The sequence below is a fragment of the Hakea prostrata genome, chromosome 6 (assembly GCF_041222555.1).
Source record: "Hakea prostrata isolate BN-2017 chromosome 6, UWA_Hpros_2, whole genome shotgun sequence".
In the NCBI taxonomy this organism is placed as follows: Eukaryota; Viridiplantae; Streptophyta; class Magnoliopsida; order Proteales; family Proteaceae; genus Hakea; species Hakea prostrata.
The window spans coordinates 33,602,306-33,627,223 of NC_142605.1; the positions used below are offsets into that span (position 1 = coordinate 33,602,306).

General features: G+C 39.7%; 3 protein-coding genes across 6 annotated transcripts; 2 read left to right on the top strand and 1 right to left on the bottom strand.

Annotated features, from left to right (window-relative positions):
* On the top strand, nucleotides 1–8,010 carry LOC149013470 (LUC7 N terminus domain-containing protein). Of its 4 annotated transcripts, XM_089158725.1 has the most exons (10): nucleotides 1–283; nucleotides 394–522; nucleotides 631–670; nucleotides 3,829–3,904; nucleotides 4,010–4,210; nucleotides 4,310–4,522; nucleotides 4,609–5,050; nucleotides 5,142–5,201; nucleotides 5,308–5,426; nucleotides 6,339–8,010. In XM_089158725.1, the coding sequence occupies exons 1-7, from the start codon at nucleotides 241–243 to the stop codon at nucleotides 5,005–5,007; spliced, it is 1,101 nt and encodes a 366-aa protein (XP_089014851.1). In that variant the 5' UTR covers nucleotides 1–240; the 3' UTR covers nucleotides 5,008–5,050; nucleotides 5,142–5,201; nucleotides 5,308–5,426; nucleotides 6,339–8,010. The 4 variants fall into 4 exon arrangements, with proteins under 4 accessions (XP_089014851.1, XP_089014850.1, XP_089014849.1 ...); XM_089158724.1 differs by having other exon boundaries at nucleotides 4,609–5,201; XM_089158723.1 differs by having other exon boundaries at nucleotides 5,142–5,426.
* A 4,850-nt stretch (nucleotides 8,011–12,860) lies between these two features.
* LOC149013471 (vesicle-associated protein 1-2-like) lies at nucleotides 12,861–19,943 on the top strand. The gene is made up of 8 exons (XM_089158281.1): nucleotides 12,861–13,249; nucleotides 13,406–13,476; nucleotides 13,680–13,761; nucleotides 13,854–13,969; nucleotides 14,066–14,230; nucleotides 14,376–14,450; nucleotides 15,437–15,514; nucleotides 19,463–19,943. The coding sequence occupies exons 1-8, from the start codon at nucleotides 13,198–13,200 to the stop codon at nucleotides 19,571–19,573; spliced, it is 750 nt and encodes a 249-aa protein (XP_089014407.1). The 5' UTR covers nucleotides 12,861–13,197; the 3' UTR covers nucleotides 19,574–19,943.
* An 826-nt stretch (nucleotides 19,944–20,769) lies between these two features.
* Nucleotides 20,770–22,025, bottom strand: LOC149013472 (trihelix transcription factor ENAP2-like). The gene has a single exon (XM_089158280.1). The coding sequence runs from the start codon at nucleotides 21,876–21,878 to the stop codon at nucleotides 20,853–20,855; it is 1,026 nt and encodes a 341-aa protein (XP_089014406.1). The 5' UTR covers nucleotides 21,879–22,025; the 3' UTR covers nucleotides 20,770–20,852.
* Between the last annotated feature and the right edge of the window lie 2,893 nt (nucleotides 22,026–24,918).

A 24,918-nucleotide genomic window follows, 5' to 3' on the forward strand; every position in this document is an offset into this window, starting at 1 on the left:
CTAAGTCATTTTGGATTTCGTTCTGGATATCATATTTTCTCGTCTAACCCTAAGGAAAACCTTCCTATCGTCTTTTGGTTTATAGCCCGCCTGCATCTTCGTGTTTTATTATCTCTCAATTGTCGGTTTTTATTCATTTTAATCCTTCTGAAATTAGGGTTTGGGGGTTCGAATCCGTTGCACTATCTCTACTGTTAGCAGGGAACCGTTGTGAACTCCGTTCTGATTGTGGAGTTGGCAATGGATGCACAGAGAGCTTTATTGGATGAACTTATGGGAGCAGGTACCGTCTCGAGTTTTGATGTTGTCACGACCTTCAAAAATCCCCCCCCCTCATTTATCTGCAATTGATCTACTATTTGCTGTTTTAATTGTTATTTCTGGCGTTCGTAGCCCGTAATCTGACTGAAGAGGAGAGAAAGAGTTATAGGGAGATCCGTTGGGACGATAAAGAGGTTTGTGGATTCTATATGGTTCGGTTTTGCCCTCATGACTTGTTTGTCAACACTCGGAGTGATCTCGGTACGTTGTAACAATTTCTGCTCTCTGGAGAATTGTAAAAATCTAATTCCCTTGTCTGGAATTTGAAATTTTTATCAGTTTTTAATTATTTAATTGGTTATGCACCAGGACCGTGCCCTAGAATTCACGATCAGAAGCTGAAAGAGAGGTAACTAAGATATTCTATATCGTTGCTTTCTGTGGTATATGTTCTGGAATGTGCACCCATGTGTGTTAATGTACTCGGTGATGAACCTCTCCGTGTTTTTTCCCCTCTCTCTCTCTCTCTCTTCCGGGAATTACTCCTTTAATGCATCCCACGTTATAACTCGTCAAATTCTTAACAAATTAGCATGAATTTTTGTTGATTTTGGTATAAGTCCTTGGAGTAAGTTACATGCTTTATAAATGTGGTGTAGGATTGGACATTGTATGAGTTACTGGCGTTGCATGCTATGCTAAATAAGACCTTTGGAGTTCTGGCTGTTGCAGGTTTTTCCTTTGAGGTAACTGATATTAAGTTTTTGGGTGAGATCACAGAATGGAAGGGAGAATTAATGCCCCTTCAAAAGTGGATTCATGGGGCTTATTATTCACTAGGTCTTGGGTCATTTTCTTTGTTTTCTGGTTAGGTGATGTAACACTTATATTTAGCAATAAAGAAAAAAGAAAAGGATCAGACTTTATTCAAAATCTCCTGTTCTATTAGTGTATAAGAGAAACACATTGGAAATTATTTTCCTTAGCATTCTTTTTGGGAGAACATTATGCCCTCTTCCTTTAGCTGCATAGTGGATGTCTTTTATAGCCATTTTGCTTTGTGTTTAATCTTTTGAGAGGTTGTTTATCCTCAAGACCGCAAAGTCCTCTTTCAAGGATAAACAGATCAGGTAATAAAGGCCAATGGCGAGTCTTGAGGGTTAACACAGTTTTTGAGAAAAACAAAGTCATTTGTGAGACCAAATGGTGATCCCATTTAGATTTGAAGGTGTATAGGACATCAACATGTAGTATCTATGGTTGTATGAACTCATTGTACCTGGTAAAGATTTCTTTTTGTTTTGTTAAGATATATATGTATATATACCGGTGTCGGCTATATATAAAATCTGAAGGCATTATACCAATAAAATTATTTCCTCTTCAGTATCTGCCTTTCGCGGAATTAACCAATAATATTTCTAACATGAGCTCTATCTGGCTTAGTTTTTCATGATCAGAATATGATGTAGTTGCTTGGCTAGGTTGGACCAGAGCAATCCTTTTTGGGGCCTAAGCCAAGAACTGGTCCTAAACAAGGTGTCTGGTCTTGTGGTCTGTCTGGCATTGATTGAGTATAGAGGATGTAATTTAGTTTATCTTATTCTCTTTATTTTAGGAAGTTGGATGAATACTTAAGGGATTTTGGTTAGGTTTCTATTTCTGTTGAAGAGTATTTTGTTTGTGTTGATTGTAATAAATAGGGTAACGCATATTTGAGGAATCAAATGAGATACTGAACCGGTGGCACTAGTTGCAACTGTTATTGTGGTAGCAGTCCTCTCTCTTCTTAGACCCTGCTATTTGGTTTCCTATAAATTTCTTCCTTTTCCTGCTATCATACTGTTATTCTTTTCTGTTTGAGATTCTAGATATTATTCTTATCCTCCTTTCCTGGATAATATCCCGACTGTAAGAGTTGGGCATTGGACTCGCGAATTCTCTTCCATCTCTCGCTTTCATTTGGGAATAAAACTATCCTGAGCATTGGGCAAAGCAACTTGCATGCCCCTTGACCGAAATGTTTCTGGATCTGTGAGTTCTCAAGTAGTGAATACACCAGATCATACTCGTACGTCTGCTTCTGGTTGCGGAAATTTTGCTGATCTTATTTCTTGCTGTTCTGGTTGGATGCTGTTAGAAATCAAGAGGGGTTCAATTAAAATCTCTTTCTGAAGTAGTACTTAGATTGGGCAACGTGTAATGGATGGGAACAGCTTGTTTCTTCCAATTTTAAAATTCTTGATTTTCTATCCTTTTCCAATCTTTGGAGAAGACAGGTCCCTGAAATTGTTAATTAGGACAACTAATGTTACTTTACGCAAACCCTCAAGTTTTCTTATGTTATTCTGTTTATTACTTTGTTTCTTGCCTTAAATGTTCCACTTCCAAGGTACTCATCCCATAAACATGTTATACTTTGTTCCCTTGCTTTCTTCTTTTATAGTTGATTCTATCAAAATACTAAATTTCTACTCTTATGAACTTCAATTTATTTCCAGAATTGCCCACAAGTGATCCAATAAGGGTTAACCCAACTTGGAGTAGGACCATAATATAGGGAGTGCTTTACTCTTGTGACTCTTTGTCTAATCTACTTAGGCCTATTATCTTTTGCCACTTCAATTGGTGTCTTCCCTCTCTCCTTAAGGAAAAAAAGAAGAAGAGAGAAATGGGTGGAGAAATAAAAAGAGATTTTCTTTTCTGATTTAAAATTAATGTCTGAACTAGAGATTGTAAAATCATAGTATCTTTCTTAATTTTAAACATCCCTTTGGAGTTCGATAAGTGTAATTACCGAACTCCACAATTTAATTTAAAATTATCTCTTTGGAGTTCGATAAGTGTAATTCTGTAATCAGCAATTTGAGTAACAATTCTAGCATTCTGCCATCGACATGTGAATGTATCTCTTGCCGAATTTAAAGTGTGGAACAGGGCTACATCTTGCATTAAATATATCTAATCTGAAGGTGCACAAAAACAATCAGAGATAATTCCATATTTTTTCTAATCTAAGGCTGCTCTGTATGCTAATATTTAACAGATCTTTACCCCCCCTTTTTCTTCTTTTTCTCATTCCAAACTTTTAACTGTGACATTTATGGAGAAACTCTATTGTCATGTGCATGCGCGCTTGCTTGTTGGGCCTGGTATAATTTTGCATAATTGGCTTGTTTTGCTTCGTCATTTGGTACAATTGAGATTGTGCTACTTCTAACTAATGGACATGAATGCTCAAATTACATGAGCTAAACTTTCAACTATACAATTTTTTTCTCCTTATTTTCTCTTTTGATTACATCAACCTGGTTTATTTTGAAGACTGAAGAAAAGCCCTGGTATGAGGTTTGAGCTTTTTATTCGCAACAGAGTCTAATGGAAGTTTCTATTGTGATTATTGGTAACAAGATGGTCCACCTTTATTTTGTCATTTTCTTTTTCTCCTCCGGTTTTCATTTTGCAGTGTAGGTGGACCCGTTTTGAGTTAACTTCTGATGTAATGGCTGGATATAATATTCTTCCATCAATGTGGTTTTTATTAATTTGATTCTCTGGTGGTTTTAGTTTTGAGAAGTCACCCCGGCATGACTCTTATGTGCCCAAGTTTGAGGCTGAACTTGCTCAATTTTGTGAGAAACTGGTGGGTCTATTCTTCTCTTTACACTTGTTTCTAGCTGTGTTGATGAGTCAAAAACATGCTTCTAGAAAAATAGTTGTTTAATCACGCAATACCGTGTTATTTTAGGTCTTAGACTTGGATAGAAAAGTTAGGCGTGGTCGGGAGCGCCTAGCTCAGGAGGTTGAAGTTACTCCCTCTGCTCCAATCCCAAGTGAGAAGTCAGAGCAGTTATCTGTGCTGGAAGAGAAGATTAAGAATCTGTTGGAGCAAGTGGAGACACTTGGTGAATCAGGCAAGGTGGATGAAGCTGAGGCACTCATGAGGAAGGTGCTACAATAATGCCTACGAATATCTGCTATTTCTTTTTCCATCTTGGCAAAGTGTTCTTATTTATTTATTGTTTTCAATTTCTGGGCCCCTTTTCAGGTCGAAATCCTGAATGTTGAGAAGTCAAACTTGACACAACAACCACAGAATGATAAAGCCTTGATGCTTACACAAGAGAAAAAGATGGCACTGTGTGAGATATGTGGTTCGTTCCTTGTAGCCAATGACGCTGCAGAGAGGACACAATCTCATGTGACAGGCAAGCAGCATATTGGTTATGGCATGGTTCGGGACTTCATTGATGAGTATAAGGTGAACTTCTTTCTTATTAGTTCCTATGTATTGAGTTTGGTTGCTTTATCCTATTTTGTGTGGTAAAGTAACAGAATAATCTACAGGAAGCCAAGGAGAAAGCAAGGGAAGAGGAAAGACTAGCAAAGGAGAAAGAAGCGGAGGAACGGAAAAAGCTGAGAGAAAAAGACAGTGACAGCAGAGGTCGAAGAAGTGTTTCGGGGGAGAGAGAGATATCCCATGATCGAGAACGAGACAGGGAACAAGATCGATACAGAGATCGGGAAAGATCTCGGGAAAGGAATGGGAGGGGAAGCCGAGAAGGGGGGAGAGGGGACTGGAAGCACAGTAGTTACCGGAATGGAAGAGATGTGGGTAGAGACGGACACCGTGACAGAAATGGGAGTGTTGATATGCCAAGAGAAAGGGTTCGGGGTAGGAGCAGATCACGTTCACCTCCAAGGCGTTCCTACAGGAGATCTTCAAGAAGTCCAGTCCGCCGATAGGGTGGCTAATGTAGATAAATGACATCTTTTCAAACCAAATGAGGTAGACATTTTCTATCACCTTTTAGTGTGCACTTTTGTAGTGTTAACTGAAAACCTCATCATGGGTGAAACTCTTTTTTGCTATCTGACAGCTGTATTGAATCTTTACCATCTCCTTGTACATCGATATTTAAGAGAGCAGAGAGTTTCAGGTAGGTATACGTTATCGTTGCAACTTTTCTTAACATGCTGTTTTAGTTTTCTGTTGTGCTAAATCTATTTTTACGCATTATCTCTGAACATGAACATTGTTTTCAGAGCATCTTTTGTTGGGTGTATGTGGGCTATCATTTACTCGTAGTTTTATGAAACGTTTGCTTGACTGTTACTGTTGCTGCTGCTGAGGGAGATATTGGGTTGTGTCGCAACTTTTTAAGGTAATATATGATCCTCACCCTGTCATAGCTGGAGTATTTTGCTTGGGGTGGGGAGGGGGGGGCGGTTCTGTGGTTTTCCAGGTTGTTTGGGCATCCATTTATTATTTAATATTATTTTTCTTTTTCCCTGCTTGTCTTTGCATTTGCATGCGATATTGAATGTGCCCCTGGTTTAGATGGGGACGTAACGTTTCAGCCTAATAGGTCTTTTGAAGTTTTTTACTGGTGCCTTGTTGGTGTATGCACCTATAATTCATATGATCAGAAGAATATGTGGGCGTTATAGTAGTCAATGTGTGCGGGCCTTATGGTAGTCAGTGTTTGCCCCATGGTGCCAGTTGAATTTTGTTTGCATTGATAATGTCTTTTTGGTCTGTTCGAAAATATTCGTCAAGAAACCACAGGCATGTTCCCTTGGCCTGTACTTCGATTCTATGATCATTTGCTTGCATCACTGTCTTTTAGAGCTCATTTGGCTGCAGATCTTAAGATCCACATTTATGCAAGCTGCTTACTTGAGCTTTAAGGTTGTTGTGATGGACTACTGGGATTGAGGATGAATACAATTAAATTTTCATTTGGGTAAATAAAACGTTTAGGAGCAAGGGTTTCTATCGACTTGGTAAACCTTATTGTGATATTAGTTCTGCAGGAAAATGTTATTTCTGTATCCACTATTAGAGGGTTGCGGGGCAATTTTTTTCCAAATGGAAAGCAACTCTTCCTTGCGCCTTCAGTTGCTTATCATCTGTTTTTGTATCATCTGATGTGTATGGTATAGGAGACCGATGAAACCCTCCACATCACACGAGCATAATTAATTGTGACCATGTTCAATTGGCTTTCTCTCTTGCCATTACCCATCTCTTTGCAAGGGGTTGGGATTTTTCTTATTTTAAGATGCTAACACAGGGCTATTAGATATGGGGACTGCAATGATTCAACATGGAGTTACGGGAACTAATTTGGAAGAATTGCAAATATATGCGACTAGGTGTGGACATGCAGGCAGTTCAACTCGAAAGTCCAGGTTTCAGGACTCTGGCTATTGTCTGTAATGGAATTGCCAAACCAGTGAAAGTGGATAATAGCTTAATTTACCATCGGAAATGATTTTGAATTGGGATATGGTTTTCATATTCGATCGATCCATGTCAACTGTTGCTTCAAAACTGGATCAATTTTCTTGTTTGTTGATATTCATTCTCGTGTTGTATGATAAACTATCCTGTGGGTGTAGCAAGTGATTGTTTGCTTTGTATTGGTGTTAAAGTCGTTCTTGTTTGTGGGAAATTCAATTCAAAATCTGGGTCAAGAGACTGCTACCCGATTCATAAGGGCCAAAATTAGAATAGTCTCAGTGGTTAGTGAGCCTTAGGAATAAGGGTGTTGAATTTGAATTTTGAAATTTAAATTTGTATGTTATTTATATCGTTTTCATACAGTTTAGATTGTTTTTTGTATCTTTTGTGTCGTGTTTACGGTAATTGTTTTGTAATGCAGATACAAATGGTACAGTATCGTTTTGGTTTCAAATATTGGATTTCTTTGTTTTTATTGAAATTTGAGTTATGATACATACATCTTGTCTGAGATGGTAAAACCTTTAGAGCCTAGCCAAAGGTATGTGTTTCCTTGTAGGTTGGGCTCTGTGGAGACAAAATTCAATCGCAGTGGGAGCATATATGACTACAAAATATGAATGGGATATGTATATTGCGATAGAAATATGCCTGTCGAGAAATAGTAGTACAAATTATTCCAAAGGCAACAACAGAGTTTCCACAGAACTTCACCAGACAGAAGGTGCAGAAACGATGTTATATGCTTAAATGCAATAATACAATCGAATCTTTTGTTAAAATATCAAGAAATGCTTTTATCTAATCCTAAAGGGTGGTTCAGTTGGCCAAATTTGAATATTCTTGGTGGTAGGGATAAAGTTATGTATGTGTAAATAGTTAATTTCCCCCTCTCATGGAAAACAAGAGTTTTTGTTAAGTCAATAATAATTAAAAAAAGAAGAAAAAAAAAGAGAAAGTATAATTCTTACCAAGTAAGATGGAAAAAAGAAAGATGCAGGTTCGTAAGTCTTACCAAACTAAACATCAAATTTTGTAATAAAATATATTATTATGTGAACAACCCTTTTTTTTTCTCTCTCAACTGAATAAAGGATTGGGTATAATTAATCAGGTGTTGAACGGTATGCCTACATTGTCCAAATTTATACTTGTCTTGTGTTCATGGGCAATGGAGGCCGAGGCGTAGGCATTAAGAGCCGGACTTCCAGAGGCAGTTGGAGAAGGGGTTGACTATATTTGGGTAGAGTCACTGTAATCAACTAATTGATGTGTTTCATACAAAGGATCATTCACTCCCCCCTCCCTTTCATTTTGTCTATCATTTAGGATATTCAATTCCTAAGATCACAATTTATTGAGTGTAGAATTCAGCATATTCCAGGCAATCCGATACTATAGTGGAACTCCTATCAAGGAAGACATTCAATGTTGAGAGTCCTACCGAATGGCCTATTTTCACTAAGTGGCAGATACACCCATGGTACCTTGTGTCGGCGATATATGGGGTGAAAAATCACTGAGTCGCTGGGGGGCGACACGAAACCCCTCAACGACACCGACTTTACCCAAAGTCGACGATATATCGCCGATTCTCGGCGACGTATCGCCGACGATCGAATAGTCGAGCGATCCACCATTCCTCTGGCTGCGGTGGTTGTTTCCTCTCCCCCTCTCCCTCCCGTCTCCTGTCTCCCGAACCCATAAGATCACTGTTGCAGAGCTGAAAGGAAAGAGTGTTACTCATGAAGATTGCCATTAATGAAGATGACATTGGCCGTAGATGGATTGGCATGATTAGCAATAGATTTTGAGGAGAAACATGAACTCATCTCTAGAGTAAGCACTGTGATTCGAGAAACATTGATTGAGGAGAAACACGGTCTTCAGAGAACCAAGGATTTTGTTGATGCACAACGATTTGCAAGCCAGGGAATAACAGAGAGAGACGGAGAGTGAAGATTTGAGTCGGTTGCGCAGCAGCTAAGGGGGTTTTAACTTTTAAAGGGTTCTAGTGAGCTTGGAACTTCGAAGAAAGAAGAAGAAGACGAGTAGGGGCAATGGCAGAATGTGGGTGATGACTTGAGCGGCTATGAAACTGGGCAGAAAAAGGGCTTCAGTTCAGCGCTTCATTAGCAAGGCAAGAAAGAAATCCATATAAGAACAATACCAACCCATTCCAACCTCATATCTTTCGAGTAGTGGAGTTGCATCTTGATCATTAGGAACTGCATGTGAAGATGTCTTCTACTAGTGCCCAATTTTAAGCTCTATGTGGACTTGTGGAGAAGATGAAGAGAGAAAGAATTAGGTGAGTAAACGATAAGTTGCCCGACATGTCGATATGTATCGTCGTATCGGCCGTGTCGCCAGGCACCAACACGGCGATACAGATCGACACGTTGGACCTTGGATACACCTGTGTTTAGTCACTCATTTGGCTACTTTTTCAATGAGATGTTGATTCTAAAAAAATAAAAAATAAATAAAAACTGAATAAAGGATCAGATTAAGCAATCCATCCTAAGTCCTAACTCGCCCGAAGGTGGTGAAACATAAAGACATGTCAATGAAACATAGTGGTGGGAGATGCCACCAATGACGGCTCAGGGAAAGTTGCTTGGCTCCTTTGGCCAAATAGCCTGCAACGACATTGAAATCTTTGCTAATTAACTTTTTTTTTTTTTTTGGTAAACAACAATCTTATTCAACGAGGGCAAGGGGTGGGACGAACATAATTCCACCAAACACGCAGTGGAAGACGGCCAATCTTTCGGGCCTAAAACCAAAAGGACTTTCCTGACTAAGAGATCTATAATTACATTAAAACTCCTAGGAATAAAGGTAGAGATACAATGTGTGAAGTTATCCATTAAATAATGGATATCTTGGATTAGAGGGTCCACCACCATCTGGGGTTGAATCTTGCCTTCAAGGTACTTGATATCTCTACTAATAAACTTAAAAAATAGGAAAGAGAAAGAAGTGTCTTATATATTTTTCTGATTAAGTTTGAAACCATCCAGTCTAGAGGGTACCATTGAGTTTGTGAAGCCTGTATAGCAGTTTGAGAAGGGTACCAACTTCAGTACATTTAAGAATCTCGCAAGGATCATCTCATCTCTCAAGGTTTTGAGCTCTACTACCATGGCTGAAAGTCCTCAGCAATGCTTCATTTGTGCAGCAATGAAACTTTCAGTTTGACCCCATAAAACAACACCATGACTCTCTTTTTTGGACTACTTGTCCCATGCTCTGTAAACATAGGCCATTTGATTCCATTTGAACAGTCTTTAATTGCTGAATCTTAGAGACTTTTGAACTCCGAATGGTCTATTCTAAGTGGAAAGACTCTCCAACAGTCCCTTAAATGGATACAATCAGACAAAGCATGAATTAAAGATTCACTACCAAAAGAACAAAGTGAAATGGGGGAATAGGGGCACTCTTTCTGAAAAAAAGAAATGTCACCAATTGTAAGTTTGTAACGGCCTCATGAAAAGCCTTCAGGTGAAGTGTTTTATTTTTGACAAAGTGGGATTTGCCCAAAGTTTCTTCAACAAGGGGAAAAAGATGAAGCAGTAGCTACATTATGTTGACAATGGTACATTGAAAGGCACAAGTAATATCTAATGTTACTTATAGCTTTCTGGATTCGTAATCGCATGAATGATCCAAATTTTTTTCAGAAAAGAAGACTATTATTTCCCAGATTCTTTAACTTTCTCGTAGGGACATTACTTGTACTAACAAAGAAAAAAGTAGGCAAGATATCTTCCTTATAAAAAAAGATATCATTGTTTTTTGTTGGCGTAGATTTATTTTTCTCTATATTGCTTAAGGCTACGTTTGTTTGTTGGAATAAAGGTGGGTGGGAAAAAAGGGGTGGGAAAATTCTTGAAAATTGTGTAGATTTTTTACTTTTCACTTAAATTCCAAAATGCTAATTTGTTTGGTTGTTTGGGGTGGGAAAGTGGCAGCCCAACTTTCCCACCCCATGCCATTTTAAAACCTCACATATTTGGTGGAACTTTGTGAAAAAGTTGGGAAAAATAAAAAGTGGGACCCACCCTCATCACTTTTCCACAAAACTCTTTCCTTCCCTTTTCTTCTCCCTCACCCCACTATACATAGGACCCACATGTTTTTTTTTCCACTCCTTTTTTCCCACCCCACCTTTGCAAACAAACGCAGCCTAATGGAATCTTCCGTTATTCACTAACGTCCAATTTTGTATAGATGGGTCTTACAAAAACGTATAAATAAATATTAAGAGATGAGAAGAGCCAACTCAGCCAAGAACCTTTTACCTTAGACAAAGGTGTCAAAAAAAAAGGTACCATCTTTATAATCTAATTATTAGCTTTAAGCTGAGTTGATTAATTATAGAATGATAACCTAGACCAAGTAGAAACCTACACATGCCCTAGTTTGTATTTTATCCAAAAAAAAAAAAGAAGGCCGTAGATTATGAAACCTAATTATCTTAATATTTTAAAATACTGCAAGGCCTTAAATTGATAAACCAAATGGGTCCAGGTCAGACCGGAAGTGTAATAACAATTATAAATAATTAAGTAAATTGCACTGGCACTCTAAAATGGAGGCATTAAAGCACTGACACCTCACTTTATGTTTAAAAAACACAGAGACCTATAATTGAATTTTTATTGGATATATTTATCAAATTTAATACTTAAAAACAATTAAATTACTGTTTATTTTCAAAAATATCCCTATAATAAACAACATCTGAGATGTTTTCAATGACAAAATGGACAAATATATGCATGAAAATTCAATTTTGGGATTTTTGTAATTTTTAAATATAAAGTAGGGTGTCAATGCTTTAAGGGCTTTATTTTGGGGATTTTTATCGCTCCAGTTCGTGTCAGGTTCCAGTTCCTCCGGTTAGCCATTAGATCTTCAACACGTATTTCATTATAATCGTATGGTTACGATTATTCCAACTTAACCAGTTTATCCTTTATTTTTTTTCTTTCTCTTGTTTCGGCTGGCTCTCCCTCTTCACCTCAGGCAACATCGACTCATCGCCGGCGAAGCGAATCAAGGGATCGAGCGATCACTGAAGCGAAGCGAGAGAGGAATCGAGCGATCACTGAAGTGAAGCGATCGGTCTCAAATCTACTTCTTAGATCTCTGTTCTTCTTCTTCTCAGATCTGGGTTCGGTTTTCGGTTTTCGGTTTCGGTTTCTGGTGTTCTTCTGGTGTTCGAAGCTTGTTTTTTTTGGAGACTTGTTTGTTGCAGGAGAAATAGAAAGGTAAAAGAAGAAGAAGAAGAAATATTTGGGCAATTTTTTTTCAAAAATTCATTATATAAAATGAATCCTCTGCAACCCCTGCTACTTTTCTGAGCTCATAAAGATTAACAATGGAAGAACAAAGACCCATCAAACGTGTTAGCATATAGGCAATCTCCTTTATGGTATTTCACTTTGAAGAGTATTTATGCAGAGAAACATAACTGCTACCCATTTGGATCCCTCGAGTGAAAAAAATGCTCAATCAAAAAATGAATTGAGTGAATAAATCAAGAAAATACAGATCACAATGACCCTTCATGGATCTAGAGTTCTTTCTGGCAACAGCAAGCCACCATTAAGAGAAGAAGAAGGAATGCCTATCATACAAGATCTTGAAGAAGCAGGAATTTTACTCTTTTTGACGAGAGCCAGATCTTGGAAACGGAGAAGCTCTCGCCTTTACTTCGTCTACTGAGTTTTTTCCCTCCAATTTCCATATCCATAATAACGGTGGTGTTGCCGGAGTAAAAAAGGGAAAAGATGGAGGGAGGAAAGAAATACTTTAGGGTGAAATGGTTAAGGTTTTACAACCATCGAATTAGAATAAGACAGGTGTTCATCATCTAATGGTCAACATGATGAAACTGGAGGATGCCAATCCTGGAGGTGATAAAAATCCCTATTTTGGAGTGCATAAAAAATATGAGTATAAATGACGGAAACGCCCTTACTTGATGCTCATTTATGGTAAGCACGTGTGACGAGTAAGCATGTATAAATAATTCCATGGGACCCACCCACGACTGTTTGGTGGCCTGCCTAATGCCTAACAACAGCCCCTCTTCTAACTGACAAGGATTTAAAAGTCAAACCGGTCAAATATTTTATAACCATCTGATATTTAGCTCGTTTAGGATAAGATCCCGTTCCAAAGACAGAGATTTCTCCTTTGAGAGTCATCAGTTCCACGGAATCAAACCCTCTTAATTATTTAACATAAAATAATTTTTTTTCTCTAATTTTTTTTAATTTTTATTTCTTTTTGGATAGAAAATACGATAGAATCTCACAAGTCACAACGTCGCAGTAGCGATGTTTCTGCTTTAATTACACCGTACTAGTCGATTTTGGGGGAGAAGAAAAAGAAAAAGAAAAAAAGAAAAATAAAATCCAGAAACCAGGGCAAGAACATTTTGGTGGAAGAAGCGAAGAAATGAACAAAATTAAAAGAAGAGACAGTCTCCACATTCCAGATCCTTTACCCACTTTCTTGAATCTTTAGTTTCGCAGAAAATTTTCTGCTTTTCGACGCCGAGAAACCAGTTTCTCTTGTTCGAGATCTCTTCCTCTCTGTTTAAACGTCGGCAAAGCGGTGTTGATTGATATATTTTCTGTTTTTCTTTCTTTTCCCAACGCTAAATCGATATGGCTACGGGAGAGCTTCTCAGCATTGAACCTCAAGAGCTTAAGTTCGCCTGTAAGCTTCGCTTGTCTTTTCTTGTGTTTCGTTATCGTTTTCTCCTCCCCCCTTCTTCTTCTCCGGTTTTGTTTGGGTGCTTTTTGGATCTGGTTTTCCGGTAGGGTTTGAAGTTTCTAATTGCCTCTGTTTTTGTTCTTTTTTCTTATTGAAAAGTTGAACTGAAAAAGCAGATCTCATGTTCACTACAGTTATCAAACAAGACGGACAACTATGTTGCTTTCAAGGTAACCCTGTTTGTTCCCCCATTTTTGTCATCTCCTCAATTTATGTTATTTTTTTTTGTTTTTTCTACCGTATTTTTCTGGATTACGTGACGAGACGAAATTTTTTATGGAAAATTTGTAATTTTTCTACTGGAGATTCGAAATTTATGTCTTCTCTTTTATTGTATTGTATGGATTCTCAAATTTGAAGTCACCATTTGCAGGTGAAGACGACGAATCCAAAGAAGTATTGTGTTCGACCAAACACAGGAGTTGTGTTGCCTCGATCCTCTTGCGATGTGATAGGTAAATTACCTTACTAGTTTTTCTTATCTCTTTTGTAAATTTGCTGCTGCTGATGAAGTTTTCTTAGAAAAAGCTATTGTTTTGATGATCAGTTACGATGCAAGCACAACGTGAGGCTCCCCCTGACATGCAATGTAAGGACAAGTTTCTCCTTCAGAGCGTAGTCGCTAGCCCTGGAACTACTGCAAAGGACATTTCACCCGAAATGGTAAGAACTACATGCGCATAATCTTCTGTGTATTCGGTTGGTGGGAATGATGGTGTAAGGTTGACAACTTAATTTCTTTTTTTTTGGGTTATTTAGTTCAACAAAGAGTCAGGTAACCAAGTCGAGGAGAGCAAATTAAGAGTTATTTATGTTTCTCCTCCTCAACCACCATCGCCTGTTCCTGAAGGATCTGAGGAAGGCTCTTCACCTAGAGCCTCTGTATCAGACAATGGAAATGCAAATGCTCCTGAATTCAGCGCTGTAAGTTGTTGCCCTTTACTCGTATTTAGTCTTTAATAAATTAGGTGTAGATAGACTGACCTCAAGGTTTGGTGGAAGAACTAACTAGACCTCAAAGGAATTAACTGAAAGATGTTCATTACCTGTCTTATAATTGTGGTCTCAGGTTTCTAGAGCACAAGTGGATCCCCAAACTCAGGTTTCAAGAGGATATGCTGAGTCTCAAGACAGAGCTTCAGATGTGAGTTTTTCTTATTCCGTGTCCATTCCACTTCTCTGCATCCAACCCCCTGCCAAACGCAAAAACCTAAATCAAGTTATTGAGCATCTATACTCTTGAAAATTTTCTGCTTCAGGAGTATTTTTAGATAACAAGGTCTTGTTGCACATGGGCATCGCCTTTCTCAGATTTTTGTGTGCCTGTTTTAGGGGAATTCAACAGTTGTTCTGCATAAGACTTGGAATCTAATTTCAAGCAATGTAGGATTCCAACTGCTTTCAAATGGATATCCGTCACAAGCACATGTAATTGATGAAGTGCTTCATCTAATTATGAACTTTTACATGCCAACATGTTTTGAGAAAAGTACTTACTTTGGCTTCGCCACCAACTATAGCATTTCTTTTGTTTTATAATGGAGAAGAAAAAGTAAGTGTTTGTGAGAAGAGGAAAGGAAGGAGAGAAGGGGGTGGTGGGTGTTGGAATGAAGTAGGGAGAGGGAGAGTTGGAGAGACAAAAATAGAAAAACAAATAAGTGGGAAAAATGGATAAATCTTTCAAGTTATCAATGCTTCAAGTTGCATTCATCATATGAGTTTTAGCTTGATAATCTACTTGACGTTTCAATATATAAAATAATTTTGGAGAAGACAAATAACTTTAAAGTAGTATATAAGGTCACTATTTAGTGGAGAGGGGGATTTTGCTTCTTCGAATCAGTGAGTTGTTATTGTTAGCTTGTGCTTCATTGTGAAAAGTGCATGTTTACCTTTTCTATTTCCTCCCCTCACTCATGCATCTTGAAGGCCAATGTTTAACTATTATAAGAGTAGGAATTATTCATCACTCTTCCAAGGAGTGCACTGTTAGTGGGAACGCCACTTCTCCACATTATTCTTTCCAATATTTGTTATCTCCAGAGATTTCCCCACTTCTCTTCTCTGAAATGCTTGTCAAAGTTACCTATTGCATTCAAGTCTATTACCATATATGTAATGTGTTTACAGGCAAAGGCTTTGCTTTCAAAGTTGACTGAGGAGAAAAATTCAGCAATTCAACATAATAACAAACTTCGGCAGGAACTGGTGAGGAAATTTGCATGCTGATCTTTTTCATATTATAGGTTCATGATTTGAAGTTATCTATCATATATCGATCATCATTGGTGTTGCTTGAAATGATTGAATAAATGTTTTTATATGCTTAGAAGCTTACATATTTTGGTCATTGTATAAACTTTACATGTATCTTTTTTCATGATTTGTTGCTAATTGAATGTCTTTTGCTTCTTTGGTTAGCTTTTCTCTTTGTGTCATCTAGTATATTGCTTGTTCATGCTATAAAATTTTTTTGGCTCCTTTCTTGGGGTGTTTGTGTTGTGTATATGTAGATCTTTCTGTTGTGGAACATTATGTAGATGCAGCAGATAAGAACTTGTCATTTGTTTCATTAACTACTTGATTGACATTGTATTGGGATTCTAATTTGGTGAAGTTATTTTGACTCCAACAGGTTAATAAAAAAACTTTGCTTGGGGAAGTCTTGGGTTTTGTTATTTTGGAGAAGTGTCGATATTTTTATACTCGGGAGATATGTCCTCTTATGGTTGCTGCTAGTAATTGCAGCATGGTTCCTTGTTTTGGCTAAGTTAATTGTTGCCATTGAGCCATCCCTCCAAGCGGTAGACAACAATGATATGGACTGAAATAACCTCGGTGGGGTGGGGTTATGGTTTTTTTTTTTTTTTTTTTTTTTTTGGGGGGGGGGAGGCTATGGAGCTGGCTTTATCCTTCCTATAAATACTTAATAAGAGTTCAGCCCCTTTTTTTGGTGGATTACGTCTTCTGTGGGATTTCAAAAGCCACGTTCTTAGAAGCAAGGAAGTTGTTTGATACTTAGTTGTCAGTTGAATATCTTTATTCCCTTGCCGCCAAGCATTGTTGTCTTGCCTGGAGTCATTAATTATTCCAAGACTACAAATATCTTTGTTGAACTTGCTTTCTTCACCCTAGAATCTTGTTTTTTTTTTTTTTAATATATTTTTGGATGAATAAATAATAACAAACAAGGACGGTTTTTAGTAGGAAGACCAAAGAGAAAGGTCAAGGCCGCAAGATACAACAATAAGCCTGTTCCTTAGTGTATCATCAATCACGGGATGGGGAGAGGCAACAAGTCTAGAAGAAACATCAAAATAGATGGCATTCCTAATCATATCTTTCGAGCGAGATTTGGAAATCCATCTCCAAAGGTTACGCTCCCACCAAAGATGATGGACAGAGGCATAGAACATGAGCTTACCAACCCGATCACAAATAGTAGAACCTGGGAAGTTTCTCAGAATCCAAGACCACTCACTAGCAAAGCTAAATGATTGCCTCGAACGGGGCCAAATGAAGGAATGGGCCTTTTCCAAATTAGATCTGGAAAAACGGCAAGAAAAGAAAATGGTGATCAAGGTGCTCCAAACCATTCCAACAAAGGATTTAGTTTGGGTTAACAGGGATCTGATGGCCAATAAGGAAGGATTGGGTGGGGAGGGCATGGTTGAGGGCCCTCCAAAGGGTAAGGGAGTGACTGGGATGTGTCTTTTAAACCAAACCATGGGAGGCCAGGGGCCTTATGGTCGTGGGCAGGGAGGAGGTTCCAGGCTGAAGAGGTGGAAAAGGTTTTGGTAGGGGATGGTAGCCAAATGATAGTGTCACTGGGGGAGCCCGAAATGGTGGGAAGGGAATCCCAAACCTGTGTGAGAATGGGGAGGGGAACAGGGGTCCAAGAGCCATTGGAAATGAAGGCAGACATGAGGGTGCTTTTGGAGATGTGGGTATCAAAGATTTTGTTCGGGGGCCAAAAAGAGAAAAAAGAATATCCAACGGATGCCACAGGTCTAGCCAAAAGGAAGTGGAGGAGATAGAGGAGAATGAAGTAGAGATAGCAGAGAGAGCATGGGGACAAAGCAAGGGAATCTTCCTCCAGATCCAAGAAGGGGTGGAGGGCATGGGGACCGTTCAGAGGGAGTATGAATGGAGAAGGAAGGAGTAGACCTAGGAAACCCATATGGAGTCATGCTTAGAGGCAAATTTTCAAATAAGCTTGAGAAGGAGGCCAAGTTAACATCAGAGATCCGATGAATACCAAGGCCACCTTCAGAAGTTGGGCGACAAATGGTCGACCAATAGACAGAGTGGATGAAGCGAGGAAGGTAGAGAACAGGGACTCCATGGCATGGATGGTGGACTTCGGGATAGAAAAGATTCCACACCAATAGAGTTAGGAGGATTGAAGGATAGAGCGAATGAGCACCACTCTACCGGCAAAGGAGAGAAGCTTGCCTTTCCAAAGTTGAAGCTTCTTACGAATGTGGTCAAGCATAGGGAGACAATGATAGCGAGTAGTGAGCCTACTAGGAATGAGGGGAAGACCGAAGTAGGTGATAGGAAAGGAACCATGCTTAAACCCTGAGAGCTGAAGAAGAGAGGCTCGAATCTGGCTTTTAGATGCCCAGATGCCTAAAAGACCAATAAGCTGTTCCAAATGGGGCCTTAAGACTTATGTGTGATGCAGGGGCACTTCCTTGGAATAAAAGCAATTCCATTTGGGAATTGATGTGAAAGGGAATCAGGTCCATGGCTTTTTAGGGTTGGCAGGATATTTTGTTATATCCTTAGACTGAAAGCACTACCTTGCACTGTTTTCTGGCTAATCTAAGGTTGACAAGAAGATTTTCTGTTTTCTATTGTGGCCTAGTTTTAACCCTTCTTTCTAGTTTTACAGTAGCCACATTAAAAACCTAATGGACCAAAATATATGCCTTTGGTTATGGTACCATGATTCTTAGGTCTGCATTTGCTCCTTGACAAGGTGCCAAAATGATACCATGTTTCTTAGATCTGCTGCTTGACTTTTGAATTGACTCCTGAGCAGTGTCCTGCCAGTGCTACGAGTACCATCTCTAAGCAGTCAGTTCTGTGTAGAGAATGGGTTGTAAGTGGCATATTGAGGGTGACTGGAGTGGAAGGAGGGGAGGGGAAATTCCATTCTTTCTGTTCGTTAGATTTTCAAGTGACTACGCTGGGCGTGGTCTCTGTAAATGTTTATGGAAAGGAGAAATTGCCAGGAATTCTCTCTTGAAAGCTAAACATTGTAATGGAGAAATAGGCGTAATTGGTATGAAGGTGGCAGCTGGATATCAGCTGAAAGAAATTCACAATTGGCTTGATGATGGTATATTTGGCACAGTGACTGTTGAAAATTTATTCTCCCCTTTTTTTGCTTTGAGCAAATGTTACAAATCGGAGATCAGAAAATGGAATATAGAGTTAGCCGAAGGGAAATTTGTGATACATTGACCTATTGATAAGAGTTGATGGCAGCTGTTTACTGTTTTGGTGTTATGAAGAGAATAAAATTTCACCTTGTTGGATTATTATTGCACACTTCTTGTTGGTTGGATAGAGAATCGTGTTCCTGTTTGGAGAAATTAAGAGAAGAGCATTATTTCACTTAGTTGATTAGGGAGAATGTGACTTAAATAATTATGCAGTGCTTGTTTGAGAATGTATTGTTTGTGATGCTCGGCCGAGTAGATTTATCCGTGCTCCACTGCACATGCACTTACCTCCCATTTGAAACAAACCTGATATATGGCTGATATGTGGCTGATATGTGGCGAATATTGCTTGAGAGCATGCCTTATGTTTTTAGTGGTTAGTGGTTGGTTGTTGTTTGTTGTGTATGGTTTGTCAACTGTCAACAGCTTAAAGGGGTGGCTGGGAGAATTTTCTTATGATGTGAATCTAATATTTGCCATGATGTTACTTATCTGCTGATGGGCAGAATGTTAGCTTATGGGGAAACAGGACAGAATTGCACCCCCCCCCCCCCCCAAACCAAAAAAAAAAAAAAAAAAAAAAAAAAAAAAAAGGAAAATTGCTTTAGTGTTTCATTTGATTAAATAAATGTTAATCTTTATGTATTTCTTTATATCTTGAGTGTCTGTGATGTGCTCATCATTCAGTGGTTCTCTTGTGCAGGAACTCTTGAGGCGTCAAGGTAGCAAGAACAGCGGTGGTATCCCACTCTTATATGTTGTGATTGTTGGTTTGGTGGGCATTCTTTTGGGTTATCTTTTGAGGAGGACATGATGAACCATTGGGTGATCTTTCGGCATATTCTTCACCAAATTTTTTATTTCCGACTTCACCAAACCGTAAAGAGGGTTAAAAAGAAAATGAAAATGACATGTGATGTTATGTTTTTCTTTTCGAGTTGTATTAACAGCTTTTGGCATTAAAAAAAAAAAAAAAAAAAAAACGTGCTGAAGCTGATGGGTTTGTAATTCTTAGAGCAGGAAGTACGAGAACTGGATTGTCTGGCTCTTAACTAGGTTTATGCTTCTTATTCTTATTTCCTTTCCAGTAAAGTTTGTGAACTTCTAAAAAGGAAGTTTTGTATTTATTGTCCCACATGGTTGCATCACCAGTTTACTTATCATTCTGGCTGATCATCAGTTTCATTTTGCGTTGCATGCTTGCATTCTTCTTTTTTTTTTTTTTTTTTGTTGGTAAACGCATACTTGCATTCACATCTTTGAAAATTGGAAAGCAAGATATAACCACAGTCAAAAGTTAAGAATTTAAATATGTCAAAATAAGTCATGTTGGGTAATGATTATTACATGCTTGTGCTTCAGAGAATCAATGACCCTAGTGATAACCTCTCTGGTCAAATCTTATAGCAATTTCATGTTTATAATTTGACCTCAAGTTCGGAATACTTTATCATATGGTTTGGGTGTTCATCTCAACTCTCTTTTTTTTTTTTTTTTTTTTTTGGGTAAGCAGTCATTTCAACTGATGAGCTGTATGGGTCTTTAGGCTATACCTGTAGAGGTTTCTTTGGAATACGCTCTTTGATGGTCTGTGGCATTGTGAATAAATCTGCTGGCAAGAGCATGCTATAATCATTATTGTACTGTTTCACGCATTTCTCTTTTCTTAGCATTACAATTTTACAATATTCCCTGGGCATTTGATTCCAAATTTGATCCTTTCTAAAGTCAAGCTTGCGTTGTGGAGCTTTGTCTCTTAAATTGCTTGTAGTTCAAAGTTTAGAATTTGACATCCGAATCCGAATTGCATAAAAAATAAAAACCAATCCTTAAACAGGGGTTTAGAATATCACAAGGAACTCTGAAGGAGATCTGGTTCTAGGCTTCTAGTGAGATCAATCCTGACATCAGAGTTGGGAAAGCCTCAGAGAACTATGGGAACGACCACTTGGAGGTGGAGTCATATAATTTAGAGAAAAAAAAAAAAAAAAAAAAATTAAAGACCTTGAATTCAGTACCATGCATAATCTAAAATCTAAAATGGGTTAACGGGTCTAAGAAATACATAGAATTAGAGACCGAGTAGATCGAACTCAGCTGCCATTGTTACTGTTATGGCGGCCATTACCGACGACAGCTCTTCTGCTATGATTGAGCTGCGAAAGCTCGATCTGGGTCTTCATGAAGAAATGCATCCGCTGAAGTTCCAAATCCCTTGTCAATTCCATTCTCTGCCTTTCCATCTCCATCACCTGTTCCAATTTCGACCTCTCCACCTTCTCGTACACCTCGCCAAAATTAACAATTGCCCGACTCAGCTCCTTCATCGGAGAATCCGATTCGCCACCAACCTTCCTGCTCTGAACAGGTGGTGGTGGTGGCGGCGGCGGTTTCTTCTCGAAACGCCATCTCTTTCCGTTCACGTTCGTCGTCCGCGGTGTAAAACTATCTGACGAATCCCCCTCGCCGGAGTTACTCGAATCTCGCTGCTTAACCCGAAAATTCTGCCTTGACGATCTGGCGCTCCTGACGGCGGGGATCTTCGGTAGAGGCGCAGATGGATGGCCATGCCTATTGTTGTTCTTGTGGTCATCATCGTTGTCTCCGTTCTTCTTGGAAACTGGGCCGATCAGCTCCTCAATGCGATCAAAGAAAACCCATTTGGTAGGTACACCAGAAGAGATCTTAGCTTTCTCGATCTTGTACTTCTTCTTCAAAGTGTCGATCCGATTCTTGCACTGGATATCAGTCTTGGGTGCCTTCGTGTAGTCTTCGCGGCTTGTGACGACGTCGGCGACCTCTTTCCAGTGTTTCTGCTTCAAGTTTCCTCGGCTGAGCTCGATGTAACGTTCACCCCAGGCATCGATTAGCGTCGATGTGGCACCTTCGCTCCAGCAATCTTCACGGCCACCGCCGGTGCCGGGTGCCCTAGGTTGCTGTATCGGTAGGGCCAGGGTTAGAGAGTGATGAGTCGGCGGCCCCACCGCCGCTACTGTTACCGGCTGGGAAGACGGAGACGGCGAAGGCGACGGCGGCGGTGGCGACGACTGTCGTTGGTCTTGGTTTTCCGACGACGACTGTGATTTTGTGTGGAATTCGTTTTCCTCTTCGTCTTCCATCGGCGGTGGAGACGAGAAACAAAAAGAGAAGAGAGAGAGAGAGAGAGAGAGAGAGAGATTATCACGGTAAAGTCTCAAGGAAACCCTTTGCCGACCGGTGAGGACTGCGAGGGGTTTTGTTTATTTGTTTTTATTTTTTTAATTTTGTAAATTTAAATTTGGCTTTATCTTGCTTGGGGGGACAGAATAGCAGGATTTCATCGGACACGTGTATGTATGGAGATGAGAAAGATTCTGTATGGAGATATGTGATTTGGTTGCCGTAGGGAAATGCTTACGGAGGAATTAGTGTGAGGAACTCACTTATTGACCGGCGTGTGAGTCTTTAGCTGTCGGCGTGACTTGTGCGTTTCGGTTTCCATGATGATTCGATGGTGGCGTGTGATTTCGAAACGGATGTATTATTCTCATCTGAGGGTTGTAAGAGAAGTCAAGAAAAAAGAAAACCGTATTTCTGCCACTGACTAAGGAACTGTACGACCTGGTGTGTTAAAGATCCAACGGCTGAAAAGGATGGGTTGCGATCCAAGTGAACTCCCACAATTGAGTTCGATTTGTTCGACTCTAAGGTTTGACTAGAAAGTTTTTCCTCCCTGTGAGTCTAATTAGTATCTGAGGCTTTCACTTCCTGTTCCTGGCGATGGCTTCCCTGAGGAGAAGATGTAGAGGGAGGGGGGTGACCTCCACATATCATTCCCGCAGCAAAACCACCACTCAGAGGTGGTGCTTTCAGACGATGAAGAGCTTCAGGTAGGTGGCAGTGAAGAAGAAGGGGAAGGTGGTTTGTCTCATTCATCCTTACTAGTGTTAAATTTGTTGACCTGATATTAAATACTATATCCTCGATTAAATACTCTGTAATTGTGAATGGAGCTGAAAGATTTTCATTAGTTTCAGAGAGAGGATTCAGCAGGGGATACTCTCTCCCCTGTCCTGTTCGTGATTTGCTCTCAAGGGATATCAAGTCTGTTGGCAGCCAAGGAAAGGCAAGGTGATCTACATGGCTTGAAAATTAGAAGACATATACAACCCCTGACTTATTTGATGTTTTGCAGATGATTGATTTTGTTTTCGGAGGTGAGGCTGGCTAGTACTGTGTATCCCATCAAGGGATCCCTTGAGTTGTATTGCAGGGCATTAGGACAGGCTATTATAAACTAGAAGAAGTCCTCCCTATGTTTTAGTCTTAACACCCCCTCTAGATTCAAGAGGTGGTTCTCCATGATCTCGAAGGTAAGATATGGTGATAGTCCACAAAAGTATCTTGGTCTCCTTACGAAGTTTGGTGTCTCAAAGGTGGAACTCTTTCACTCCCTCAATGACCCAGTAGATAAGAAGTACAAAGGTTGGTCCAAGAAGCTGCTCAACCATGCGGGAAGAGAAATACTACCGAAGTTGTTGCCTCTCCCTTCTTCAGATTATGTTGGATCACATTTTCTAGTACCCAAGACAACCCATAAGGAGAAGAAAGCAAAAGCCTTAGGTTGCTTTTGGGGAGGCACTGACTCAAAGAAGGCCATCCACTGGATCTCCTAGAAGAGGATGCCAAAACGGATTTTTATTTGCGGCAGCGGCTGCTGCCAGCTGCCGAGGGTCGGATTTTTGCCAAATCATCCAATTTGGATTGAACGGTTGAGATTCCAACAGGATGGGATTAAATGTAAATATAAATTTCTTATTTTACAAAACTTATTTTTAAGTTTTTTAATTTACAAATTATACCCTCTGAATCTACGAACTCATTCGGTTGTCATCTGAATCTACGAACTCATTCGGTTATCATCAGTGGTAGAATCTTTTATCTGGGCCGCACTCTTTTCCAGTTTCGGCGGCGAGTCCGGGGGTTGAATCTAATGCGTCTATGGGACCAGCTCCGATCTCCATTCGTTCTCGCTGCTGGTTCGGATGGCGTTCGGTCGGAGTCCTCCGGGTTTTCCTACTCTGTCTTCTCGCTTCTCCTCTTCCTTTTTTTTTTTTTCTTTGTTTTCTGGCTGGCTTTTTTTTCTTTTCTTTTGGTCCTGGGTGCCTTTCTCTGTTTTTCTTTTGTCTCTGTCTTGCATTTCGTCATTCCCTTCTACCTTTTTTTTACTTTTTCATTTTACTGCCTCTTTTTGTTTTTTTGTTCTGTACTATTTCGTTCTCGCCTCTCTTCTCCCCCCCTTTCTTTCTGTGTTTCCTTGTTTCTGGCCGTTTTGGCGTTTCCCCCCGATGTTTGCCCGCCTCCCGCTTTTTTTGCCGACTCCTTTGGGCTTCTTCCTCATCGAGCCCTGCAAACCTGCGCACCGCGCCACCCCGTATCGTGGCCGCATCCGAGAGCTACATTTTCACTTTAGCTCCATGAAAGGTTAGGGTTTCGATGAGAAACGCCGACGGAAAAGATCCGTCACCGTAAGAGACCTGGTAGAGCCAAAACCGCTGCTGACTGCAACCGGAAGCATCAAGTCGCCGGCGGAAACCGGGAGCATCGTCGCGGCAAGGAAGAACCGTTCCTTGGGTGTCGGGTAACTAAAGGATTTGAAGTTGTAAATTGATAAAATTTAAGTACTTACTATGTAAAAATAAAAAATCAATATTTACATGTAAATCTTATCATCTGAATCCCAACCCTTGGATCAAACTTTGTTGATGTGGCATAATCTAAACCGTCGGCAGCAGCAGGCTGCTGCTGCCACAAATAAAAATCCTGCCAAAACCAAGGAATCAATGGGGTCTAGGTTTTAGGGACTCAATATGACATAATATACAAGCTTGGAGGCTGATGTTCAAGCCAGAGCTGAAATGGTCAAGATTCCTGCGAAAAATACATTATCCTGGTAAATCCTTCCTAGAGGCCAAGGTTGGAAGCAACCCATCTTAGAAGCATACTAGGAGGCAGGGAGGTTCTAAGGGCAGGCTTGACATGGAAAATGGCTAGGCAAAGGAAACTGTATAAGAGCTCGGGAAGATCCTTGGATTCCTTCCCTAATAAGATTCATGATACGGTCAGCAAAGGAGTATGAATGCCCAAATACCTGGGTAGAAGACTTGATAAATCAAGAAG